Source organism: Tasmannia lanceolata, unplaced genomic scaffold (assembly GCF_043159265.1).
Source record: "Tasmannia lanceolata isolate RefF3 unplaced genomic scaffold, GAP_Taslan_0.1 ptg000015l, whole genome shotgun sequence".
Lineage (NCBI taxonomy): Eukaryota > Viridiplantae > Streptophyta > Magnoliopsida > Canellales > Winteraceae > Tasmannia > Tasmannia lanceolata.
This window is the reverse complement of record NW_027518692.1, coordinates 22,219,630-22,232,415: the sequence shown is the minus strand read 5'-3', so window position 1 is coordinate 22,232,415 and position 12,786 is coordinate 22,219,630. Positions and strand designations below refer to the sequence as shown.

The 12,786-nt window shown below is 36.7% G+C and overlaps 1 protein-coding gene across 1 annotated transcript; it reads right to left on the bottom strand.

Annotated features, from left to right (window-relative positions):
* Nucleotides 1-718: 718 nt before the first annotated feature.
* On the bottom strand, nt 719-6,454 carry LOC143846840 (senescence/dehydration-associated protein At4g35985, chloroplastic-like). Its single transcript, XM_077355419.1, has 5 exons — nt 5,706-6,454; nt 3,663-3,796; nt 1,907-2,073; nt 1,617-1,701; nt 719-1,106 (listed from the first exon to the last, which is right to left on the bottom strand). Exons 1-5 carry the CDS (start codon nt 6,297-6,299, stop codon nt 944-946), a joined length of 1,143 nt encoding a protein of 380 aa, XP_077211534.1. The 5' UTR covers nt 6,300-6,454; the 3' UTR covers nt 719-943.
* Between the last annotated feature and the right edge of the window lie 6,332 nt (nt 6,455-12,786).

Here is a 12,786-nt window from a genome sequence, read left to right as displayed (position 1 = left end):
CATTCGACACGGGAGTTGGGATCACTCTGGAATGTTCATCATCGGAGCCTTCCTTGCGGAAGCCTACTGTCAGTCCAGGTCCGGCCAAAGACTAACCCCTTATATATAGAAAAATATCTCTTTAAGTTCTACCCACAATAGAAATCTAATCTATTCAACCAACTACATTATCCAAAGCTACATGATGTAGTTGATCAGGCTACACTAAGCATTCATGTCTTTTTTTTTATGGGAAAGCTGGGATCATCCATGTCTCGATAAGGATGAGATGTATTGATTACCCTTAAGGCTTTAGTGATCACTTTGGTCAATGGATAACTCCAGTATTTTCTCTCTTAATCTCATTCTTCAATCTAAACCATCGATCGTGACTCCCAACGGAAGATCTTACAATGGTTCCTTATCAAAATTAAGATCTGCATGCAACTCGACACTATGGAAGAAATAGAATTATGCCAAGAGCAATGTAGGGGTGTTTTGGTCGTTCATTGAGATCTACATTTGAATGCATTGGTCAAATGAAACCTAGATCTTGCATGCATCAACTACCTTTCATTTTTAGAGCTAGAGACAGATACCCGATCAAGGAATCTGTTGCCAATATCAATAGCATACTACAATTTTCCATTTTCCTGCTACACCTCCTCTCCCTCAACACGCACGCACAACCTCCCACTGCATTTTCTTTCAGATGCATATATGAAGTATCTTTAGAAAATTGTTCTAAATCTTGGAAATGCAATCAATATGGATTGGTTTTGAGTAGCATGCGTAGACAGTAGACTTCCAACATTCCTTAGTTATGTGTCCTCATTACATGGCCATTTTGTTCCTTTATTAGATAAAAATCCAGTCCTCAGCATGAAGCCATGTCTAAGCTAAGCTGCTTTTGAATTTCAGTTCTCTCCTGCTTGCTTTCCTCGTCAGCTTAGCTAAAATTAGTTCAGTGTTTCTTCTGAAGTACTGCATTCTTTACTATTGCAGAAGGGAGAGAGGATGCAGGATTAATGGCTTTTCTGATCTTGAAAATGTTCCAACAAGTTCCTGTGGCGTGCCCTGCTGTGGCAAATACATCTTCAGTTATCTCCCCCGCACTTTCTCCAAACCTGTTGGCAATGTGAGTTTAATTGTGAATTGAACCATAGAAAAAAAATGATATAATCGAGAAATTAATTTGAAGGAACTAGGAGCTCGTGTTCTTGAATATTAAAGCAACCAATCACCCCAAAAGCTTAAGCTGTAAGAGTTGGTGTTATTCAATCATTTATGCTTTAACACTCCCCCTCACACGTGACCCCTCGTTTTCTGGGTTAGCCATACACATGGCACATTTGGCCCCATGTTTTCTTTTGATGGCATAGGGTATCCCCACCCCATGCGGCTCCAGTTTTGGGTTGACCACACATGTGGATTTTTAATATCAAGGAGTTTAGAACCCAGGACTTGCCCTGAGGCAATCAGCTCTGATGCCATGTGAAACAACCAATTACTTCCAAAGCTTAAGCTGTTAGAGTTGGTGTTATTTAATCATTTATGCTTTAACATCACTAATTAAATACTCTAGATTATTGGGTATGCGGTTATCAAAATAAAGATATGTAATACTGGCTTCGTACCTTCGGGAGACGACTCCTGTTACGGCCTTGGAGGTGGCATAAAGAGCTTGTTTCTCAGCCATCTCTGCAGCATCCATCACTCTGTCTGCAATTCCATCCCCAAAATCAGCTCACTTGAATCTCTTTCTACATAGTTTTTTTGATAATTTTAAATATGTATATTTCCACACTCCCCTGTTTCAATAATGACACTCCTATCCTTACTTTTGTGCCTTATTAATTAGGTTTTAAAAAAAAAAAAATTTATAGATCCCAAGAAGATCATGGAAGGAGATGGTAAATTTACTTACTGACTGCATCCAATGATGCGAAGAGAACCTCCCCAGGGACCGTGCCTAGAAATGCCTTGCCACCTTGTGATCGAACCATGGGTCTCACCACGGATCCAGTCGCCATTATGATGCCATCTAGCAAAGTTTGGCTCATCTTTTCCGTCATTTTTGATAATCTCCTCACCCTATTAGAGAACAATGGTTGTAATGTTTGACACCCGACCCCCAACCACACATGCACATGATAATTAAAAGAAAATGACTAGGCAGAAAGTTACTTTAATTTAATGATCCCTGATAAAGGTGATTTTTGGGTCCCATAAGCGGCACATGGAGGCATGGATTTGATTAAGACCTTTGATCTTGTAGAATATCATGAGGCAACCCCCATGATCTTGGTCCCATCCCAAATGGGCATCCATCCCATTGATAAGATATAGGGTTACAAAAAATTAGTTAATTTAACTTTTTTGGGGGAACCCTAGGCCTAAGATCATTCAAACAAGGGGTTGCACCTTAGTTCTCCCTATTTAAGGCTTTGTCCTGTGACTCTCTGAGGTCGGAGGCTCAATCCAGTGCTTTTAGGAACGAGTGTAAAACTGGCTTTCTTTTTAGCACTTTCCTAGGTCCTGTTTGGATTGCAAGAAATACATTTACTGCAAAATAAAAAAAGGAAATGATTTCAACACAAACATGTTTTGATACAAGACGCTCAGGTTTCTTGTCTTTTATATTTAAAGAGCTGTAAAAGGGTTTTTACGGTCCCCAAAAAGCACTTATTGACAATTAAATGCTAAAAGACAAGATACATGAGCGTCTTGTATCAAAACATAGTTGTGCTGAAATCATTTCCCAATAAAAAATTCCCAGGAATATTTTTGGCCTCCACGATTTAGATGAATGGTCGTGGCTTATTTAGAAGGGTATCATTATAAATTGAAGGTCCCTCTAAATAAAACTTGAACTGCTTTGGTTCAAGCTACTTTTTTCATACGTAATCAAATAATTGAAAAATAAGAAATTTTGAAAAAAAAATTCCAAAATTTCCTTCATATAAACATGGCTTAATTGAAAATAATTTTCTTTTGATCCATTGAGATCGTTTGTAAGAAGTTTCTGTGTAAATGATCTATAATAATATTGTTCATATGGGGATTACCACCGAAAAAACTAAAAAATAAATCAAGTGAGGGTCTGAGAAAGTTTTTCTTATTCTGCAAAAGAGATGTTAGACAAATATTATAACCAAGTACTTTCAAAAATCAGATATAACTTCAAAATCACTTTCATATAAAATTATTAGAACGACTAGACAGATATTTGCTTTAAGATCAATGCTAAATGGCAAAATAAACAAAATTTGGGTTCCACGATGTTTATGCATCATCAGGACCATTTATCTTGTAGATCATCATTGAGGCGACCCACATGGTCTTGATCCATGTAAGGCAAATGACTACAAAAATCAACAATTTAACTTTTCTTTGTAGAACCCTAAACGAAGTTTAATGGATCAAATGCCTAGGATCATCCGATCAAAACTGCAAGGTGTTATCAACGGCATTTGGCCAGACCCGTGGTCGTGGTCAGATCAACAGATCTGACCACGTAAACGTGTCACAAGTCGCCCCCAAAAGTATGATCTTAGCATTCTTCTAAGATCATATCCAAATAAGTTTCCTAGATCAAGAGGCTTTTTAAGTTGATATAGTATCAAGTCATCTCTTTAAAAAGAACAAAGAGGAAAAAGGGGAATAAACCAGCTTGATATTACCTTTTAATACCTTTCTTAACTCCTTTGGCCTTCTTCTTCCCTGCATTGCTTGTATTACTCCTAGTCACCCTTACATCACCATTGATCTTGTCATCTGTGTCACGCGATCGAATCATCTCCCCACCGACTTGAACCTGCGATTTATTGTTCTTGTGGCTTTTATTTTACAGTTATAATGAATGTAATAAGGAAATTTAAGAAAAAAAATATCACTAATTCAAATAAGTATTTCCCATCCATTTTAACAAAATATGCAAAGAAAATGGATTTTGAGTGTGGAGTCAAGGGAGGGAATTTCCTTCTGGCATTTCCCCCCCCCCTCAACCCGCTTCCCCCATTTTCCCAAAAAATTAACTTATTAACTTGCTGGCTTATTGTAGTCCTTTTCTCTAATCTAAATGCAAAAATAAATCACTTGCAACATTTCAATGTCCATAATATCTCCAAGAAGGACCGTGACCTTTCTAAGGGGGCGTTTGGATATAGGGAAAAGAAAATTATGAAAAGTATATAAAATTATCCATAGAAAATAAAATTCTAGGGTCCAGTAGGTTTGCTTCCATGAAAAATGAGTTAATCGACCCCCCAAAAATTCGTTTTCTATGGATGTTTTGAGGTAATTTGAAAGGTAAAGCATATGATTCAAAGAACATGCAACATGTTATAGGTGTAGGCTCAGTGACCCATATCATGATATGGGATTTATGAGAAATTATATGATGAATGGGCTTACAAACACTTATTTGTGGTAGGAAGGAAGTACAGGCCTTGATATTTGATCCAACACCAGCATTGGAAAAATTATGCTACTGTACACTCATTCATCATATAATTTATCCAGAATTTATATGGTGAGTGCGTGAGGACTTTATCAAGGGAATAAACCAAAGGATGACTTCTTGAAAGCAATCAAATGGCCAAAATGTATACAGCTATACAATTCTCCTTCTCTTCCTCCCAACATTCGAACCCCTCCTTCCTCTCCATGAAAACCCAAAACAAGTCACCTTTCAAAAAAAAAGAAAAAAGAGTGCACATGAAGTCCAGTACTTTTCAGAAAGTATATTGATCTAAACCGTTCAATTGTTTGGGCCACGATGTAAATAAGGTGGGTTCTCTGGAATACGTTAATCAGCCCCTGAAAAATTCATTTGTTGGCCAGACAACTCATTCACCCGAGAGTGGAGTGAACTCAGACGAGTTTTGAGTTGACTCAAAGAATCTTAGTACTCTATTTTATACACACCTTGTTCCCATGTATAGGCTACATTTTAAGTACAACATGGAATGTATGCAACTCAAACATATATATAACAGGAGTTTTTATATTGTATAAGCATGTATGGTCCAATATTTTTCAAAAAGTACTCTATGAGCCACACCATGGGATGATCCAAACCGTCCATTTGATGGGCTATAACTTTAATAAGTTGTGCCCCAAAAATTCTTCCATAGGATGATCCTAACTCTCCGATCTATAGAGGTTTCTATAATATGAAGACTAATCCAATACTTTTCAAAAGGTACTACGCAGTCTACACAATAGGATGATCTAAACCGTCCATTTTATAGGCCACAACATAAATAGCTTGTTCCCAAAAAAGGAATTTCCATAGGATGATCCTAGCACTCCAATCTATAGAGATTTCCATAATATGCAGTTCCAACATAGATATGAGGGATAGGATCATCCTATAGAACTGATGTTTTGGTCACAGCCTATTTACGTTGTGGCCCATCAAATGGATGGTTTGGATCATTCTATGGTATGAGCCGTACAGTACAACTCAACTCAACTCAACTCAACTCAACTCAACTCAATCCGGCTCTAATCCTGGTTCAGTTGGGTTCTTCTAGGTGGATCATTTTCTTCCTTTCTACCCTATTCATGGTCATGTTCTCTTTTTGAAAAATACCGGACTACACGGGCTTACACCGTATAAAATCTCATAACCGGTTTAGTGAAAGTGAACAGGCATGTCAAGGGAATACGTACATATACTCACGTACAACAACATTAATACTGGATGAGAAATCTCTAACCTGCTTAGTGTAAACGTTACTGCACTGGAAAATCCCCTTCACAATCTGACCCGTCCCTCCAGCAATCGCTTTTGCCAAAACCCCATTATAATCCTCAATCCTCGGAGCATAATCCTTCCAATAAATCCCACCAGAATCCAAAGAAGAATCCAAATATGAAGGCAAAGAAAAACAAGAATTTTCCATGAGAAAAGAGTCCAAAGAAGCCAAACTAGAATTGGGTTTTGAAAAAGAGACTCCATAGCTCAAAAAATCGCCCTCTCCACTCGGCAAAGAGAAAAGATAATGAAGGTTATCGAGTTTAACTACGGGTTCGTCTTTTGTGAGAGGCCATTGAATCTCATTGCCTATTTTTAAGAGGGTGGCGAGGACAACATTTTCCTCGGCTAGTCTTATGATGGTGAGATCACCTTGGGCTAGTTGTTCTACCTCTTCATTTTCTATGAGGTTAAGTGTTGCCCCTGGGATTTGGAGTAGGATTTCTTGGAAAATGGTTTTCATTTTTGGGGTTTCTTGTTTTGATGGAAAATGGGTTTCTTGGAAAATGGGTTTGGGTGGAGATCGAGGGGTTTTAGGCCTGAAGCAGTTCATCATTTTTTTTTCCTTGTCTTGTGTTCTGTTTGGGTTTTCATGGAGAGGAGAAGAATTGTATAGCTGTATACATTTTGGCCATTTGATTGCTTTCAAGAAGTCATGGAGAGGAGAAGAATTGTATAGCTGTATGCATTTTGGCCATTTGATTGCTTTCAAGAAGTCATGCTTTGATTTATTCCCTTGCTAAAGTCCTTTTTCCCTTCTCTTTTTGGGTTTGCAACTTTATTCCATCCAAAAGAGAATAATCCTTATACTGTATATATATAAAGCCGGAATCATGGGTTAAATTCATCCTCACTTTAGCATTAATTCCACACTTATCTTGTTGTACAATACCTTTTTCGTTGAGATTTTAGATTTTCCTTGGGCATTGATAAATCGACTCCCAAATATCTTAAATCGACCCCATGTGTCTTTCTCTTTTATCACTCCGCTAGAAACTGCCAAATCATGCTCTGTTCTTTTTGAGCTCCAATAGCAATTCGGGCTATAATTATTCTGTCATTTACCCTAGTGAAAGCGTCCAAAAAATAATGCCACCTTTTATCACAGTTGTATCTTCACTCCACACTCCACACTCCACACTCCACACTCCAACGTACATCTGTCCTCAAAACTTTAATTTTTTCTTTCCCTTCTTTGCACCTCAAACAATCCAAAGATTGCCTCTTTTATACGGTGTAAGCGCTTGTAGTCCCGTATTATTCAAAAATTATTGTATGACCACACTATAGAATGATCCAAAGTTCCAAACCGTCCACCTGACGGGACGCAAGGTAAATAGGTTGTGCACAAAAAAACCATTTCTAGAGGATGATCCCAACCCTCCGATCTATAGAGGAACTGCATATTATGAAACCTTTATAGACCGGAGGGCTGCGTTCATCCTATAGAGATGATTTATCGGTAACAACCTATTTACGTTGTGTTCTATCAAATGGACTGTTTGGATCATCATATATCCTATGATGTCTCATAAAAAAAAAATATCCTATGATATGGTCGGTACAATACTTTTGAAAAAAATATGGGACTACAAGGGCTTACACCATATAAAATCTCAGCTTTTGCATATGACAACAGCCACCTCAAATAAAGTTACTGAATAAGTCAAAACTGCCAAAAACTTAAACCTCTTTGGGTAGTGTCACCTTTTTCATAGCGAAATATCTTCCTGGCCAAATTGCCTGCCAAATCCCTAGGCCATTTCACGGCTCGCTTTTGCATGCGAGACAGCCACCTCATTTTTACCCAATTAGTCAATCACGTCAATCTCTCTGAAATGCAACCGGGCATCCGCGAAATGTGTTACCACTTTCTTCATTTCCAAACATTGCCTCTTTTAAAAGTTAAAACATTAATAAATTATTGCTTCCTTTTAAGGGTATCCAAAAGTCAATCAGCTTCTACCTGTGGAGATACGTCAAAACATGCCCTGCCACGTAAAACGCTCTCGATTATCCAAACCATGACCTGTGCTCAATGCAAGAACCTTTCTTTTTCCTAAAAATCAGAAATATAAAATTTATTTTAGTAGGGTTTTATGTATCTTCTTTAAGGTAGCAGCATCTACATCGTCTCTATTTCCTACAAAGCCCAGATTTAGAGTTCTTTCCAGAACGAAAATGCAAGGAATGAAAGATATTGTTTTTAAATCAAAGATATAATCTCATCAACACCACTAAAATTGGTCGTTTGACAATTTTTCTTCTTCTTAAATTGGGAATTCATGCTTATTTTGGTCGGTTTTACAAACTGAATGACATAATGAGGAAGCAATTTCATAGTTTTTCCTCTTCTTTAAGTGCAAATACATTCCTTTTTGTCTCATCTTCTGAATTGATTAAAGGTCTTGTGGTAAGTCTCACCTCTTCATTATGTTGTTTCCATATTATCTCATGATATTGACATTTTTACTTATGTTTTGGCAACAGAGATTCACTGATATAATTGGGGATTTGTGGAGATGGTGAGAGTTTTCATCAGCTCTTCCTGACTCAAAGCGGGTTGGGCTTCTTAGATCCTTTTTTCTTATTCTTTTCCTGATGATCTCTTCATTCTTTCTATTTTTACCATTTTCTATTACAATCAAAGTGGGCTTTAATAAATTTATAATTTCCCATAGTTTCTGCTGTCAGAAGCTGGTGCGAGTGTTGTTTCTTCTTTCATTGGGGCTGCTCTGTAAATCCTTCGATAAATTGTTCTTCTGATTGGATATCCTACTTGCACAAATTTTTCCTGAAATTATCTTGTCTACTGTTGACTAATTTTGTTCTGCTAATATTTTTATCCAAGAACACAGAAGAATAAGCCTTTTGAAGGATAAAATAAATTCATGCCTGCTAACCTGTGGAGAACAGACCCAATTGATCGATTGGGCTATGTGTTTTGAGTTTGAGCAAGGTTAGCTTGGTTTATTTGGTCTAATGGGGTGATTAGCATTGAAGCTTAGGAATGTTGGACTGATTTATTTGATCTGTAGGCGTAATGGGTATTGAATTTATGAAGGTTGAATTATTATTATTATTATTATTTGGTTCTATCACTGTGGAGAACGACCCCAATTTGATTTCTTGATTAGTGAGTTCTCAATTTGAGCAAGGTTGGCTTGATTTATTTTGTCTAATGTGCCAGTTGGGCGGGGGGATTCAAAAATAGCTTTTGGAGTCATTTATGATTTTCAAATTTTTCTATAAGTTTTCAGTTTAAGCAAAGTTGGCTTGGTTTATTTAGTCTAACGGGTTGATTAGCGTAAACGGTTTGGATCATCCTATGAAGTGGGTGCCATTATATGTTTTGAAGAATACTGGAATTTAAATAAAGTGTCTGTTTGTATAAATCGGATTTCAAATGTGGACTAATCATTTTTTCCTGCATTTTCTTTTCTTTGTTGCCCAACAAAGCCCTTCACTCTTTGCTTTTGCCTCCCGCCAATCAATCAACGAAAGGTTCTACTGTGCACCACCTATCATTGTTCATGCACGGTTTCTCGGTTTTTTAAGTGACGGAACATATGCAGAAATTGGGGGTCTGGTTGAACTTAATATCTTCAACCAAATTGTAGTGACCTAAAAAAATGCTTGTATGACTTGGACATCTCGTTTGGAATTTGATCTCGGCCTATTAGGATGTGAATTTCCCTCTTGGGAATGATTGCATTGCGATAAAAATCTCCACACAAACAGATCTGAAATCTGTTCCATTGAAGCCTAGAAGCTTTGTTTGGTTCAATTAGTGTTAAGTATTGGTAACACGGACATAGATCCTGCTAATTCATGCCAAACATAGCCCATTCATTGATTGTTAATTGCTAAATTCTTTTGGTTTTTCATTAGAGGCCTATCTAATACCAATGGAAGTTAAATGTTGCCTACAACCATGAACAGTCCCTATAGCAAGACAGCTACTACTTGATGAGATTTTCTAACGGAGATACTACTCTCTTGTTCTCTCAATTCTTGGATGAATTAGCATAAAAGTTAAAACTCAATGCCATTTTTAGATATTCATTACTTTTCTTGGGTTGTTTATACTTTATGATACAGGAAACCAGAAAAATATGCATGGGTTCTCACTATTTAGGCCATGAATTTTGAATTAGCGATCATTTGTTTGAGTTCAAGTTGCACCAGTCTAGGGTCGAGTAACCGACCTGGGTTCGAGTAACCAGTTTTGGGTTCAGGTAACCAATTTGGGTTTGACTAAGCCATGGAGCAGCCCCTCTTTGATCTATTATTTTTAAACAAGCTTAAGAATTATAGTAATATGATCATCTCATTTTCCAATAAATTATGACTCACTTTTCATCAATGCACTATCTTGATGGACACTTGGTAGAAACTCCTACATTGACATTTTTTGCTTAGAGACTTTTAAAACTTTAAATCTTTGATTCATAGTTTTTTCCCAATTAGTTAATGGTTATAAAAGGGAAAGTTTTCATATAGCATATCCAATTCGAATTGCTGAATTTACACTATAATTAATTAAAAAATCATGTTTCCTGCTTAAAAAAATCAATCTTAATTCTTTTCATATTAAAAAAGAGTGAAGGTTTCACAAGAATATAGAAACAAAGTTTTTGGATTGAAATTTTCATTCTTTAAAGTGCTCAAAAGGATTTTGATCATTTGCTTCTCTGCACAATGATAAGATAGAAAAGTCCAAATGGATGAATAATGAGTTACCAGCCAAGTCTCTAGCTGAGTCCCAATTTTTTTTAATCTTTTTCTAAAGTACGACATGTTTTCTATTATGTCCTATTTCTCAAAACTTTCTCTTTGCAGTACAATGATGTTTTCTATCATGTCATATTTCTCAAAAACTTTCATTTCCAATACAATAATGTTTTCGAAAGATAAGTTAGTGGATATCATTTATAGATTACTTATAGATGTGCTATTCTTTTTAAAGATTTATTCTGATGATGATCCGTAGAACATGTACCTTCTGTAAAATTACCATTATAAAGATTTTGACGAGCTTCCAAAATTGTACTTGCACTCTATAAGATTTTGAGACCAATTTTCCATCCAAAGTGAGGAATTGTTCAAATCAGTGTTCAACAAGAGATTCTGCATGATATATAGGTCAAAGCTCGTGTGAGTTAAAATCTATGTGACTTCATTATTTTCATCAACATATGTAATTTCAACAATAGTTTCCATTAGAATACAGATTACATATGTAGTTTCAACAATAGTTTCCATTAGAATACAAATTTACACATGCTTTTGATACATGTTATTTTGAGGTTGTAATTGCACTTATGTGACCCCTCATGCTTGGAGTATTTTCATCTTAGGCGTTTTTCTGTATCATACTTTCCAAAAAAATGTGCAACATTCATAAACTTGCCTTTCTTGCTTAAAGATTATTATTATTAAATTCATTTTCAGTCAGAATAGTTCATTAAGACGCTGCACGTGCCTTTTTACTAGTTTTATAAAAATCAGCTCTTTGTAGTATCAAGGAATTTTAGAGTTTTTATAAGGTGTAATACCATATTGGCCAGTACTTTTTTAAAATTCTCTACGGCTTACACCGTAGGATGATCCAAACCGTTCATTTGATTGGCCACTATGTAGATAGGTTGTGCCCTAATCATGTCCATAAGAAGGTCCTAGCCAAGGTTTTAAATTTCGGTTTCGGACGAAATTTTGGTCCTTCCATAAACTGAAATTTCGGTCGAAATTTGGTAAAACCTCTCGAAATATCGTTTCTTTAGGCCGAAATTACCGTAATTTCGGTTGAATTTTGATAAACGATTAAAATAATAGTATTTTATCTATTATTCAGCAGAAATTTCCGAAATTTGGTATATTTCGGAAATTTCGGTTTCGGTGCAATTTCGTTTCGGTCCTGACCGAAATCCAAAATTTTGGTTTGAAATCTCGGATTTCGGTTGAAATTTAAAACCATGGTCCTAGCCCTCTAATCTATGGAGGTTTCCATAATATGCAGTTCCTCTATAGATAGGAGGACTAGGATCATCCTATGGAAATGAATTTTTTGGGGACAACCTATTTACGTCAGGCCCATAAAATAGCGGTTTGGATCATCCTATGGTGTAAGCCGTATAGTAGTTTTACAAAATATTGGACCATAGGGGCTTACACCATGCACAGGGATTTTATCTGGGATTAAAATTCCGGACTTCACGTGCACACCGCATATAAAAACTGTACAGATTTGATATGCTATTTGCGTATGAAGCCCAACATATAGTGGGGCTCACGTCTTAGAATTATCCAAACCGTTCATTAGTTGGGCCACTACGTAAATATAGGCTGTCTATAATTAATTTGTAATCCCTCTACAGATAGGATAATCGAATCCTAAACCTCCGATCTGGGAAACTTTTTCCTCAAGAAATATTTTCTTGAGATAATTACATATACACCCCCTCTAGTTTCTGACACATCCACTTCAACCCTATAGTTTAAAAAGTGACAAAGACATCCCCTCTAGTTTCGTTTTGTTTAAGGTTTGCCCCCTCAGCTGAAGGTTCGTCCATAGATTGAAGGGTTAGGATGATCCGATGGAGCTGATTTTTTAAGCACACCCTATCTATGTCAGGACCCATCAAATGAACGCTTTGGATCATCCAAATAATGTGGGCCCATACCCGAATCCAAACACTACCAAACGCTTTGGATGATCCAAAGCGTTCATTTGATGGGTCATGACATAGATAGTGTGTGCCCAAAAAATCAGCTCCATCGGATCATCCTAACCCTTCAATCTATGGACGAACCTTCAGCTGAGGGGGCAAACCATAAACAAAACGAAACTAGAGGGGATGTCTTTGTCACTTTTTAAACTATAGGGGTTGAAGTGGATGTGTCAGAAACTAGAGGTGTGGGGTAAATGTAATTATCCCTATTTTCTTTAATCCAAACATGGCTATGGGCTGTTTGGGTGGAAAATGATTTTAATAATAATAATCATTTTTGCAAGGGCTCCCTTCAGTCTAGAATTCCTCATT

What these genes read in the sequence shown, in the direction of transcription:
- LOC143846840 (XM_077355419.1), bottom strand. Translation starts at nt 6,299, where the DNA reads ATGATGAACTGCTTCAGGCCTAAAACCCCTCGATCTCCACCCAAACCC. An exon ending in CGCATCATTGGATGCAGTCA is followed by an intron (nt 1,702 to 1,906) that starts GTAAGTAAATTT and finishes ATGGAATTGCAG; the next exon opens with ACAGAGTGATGGATGCTGCA. An exon ending in ACAGGAGTCGTCTCCCGAAG is followed by an intron (nt 1,107 to 1,616) that starts GTACGAAGCCAG and finishes CATTGCCAACAG; the next exon opens with GTTTGGAGAAAGTGCGGGGG.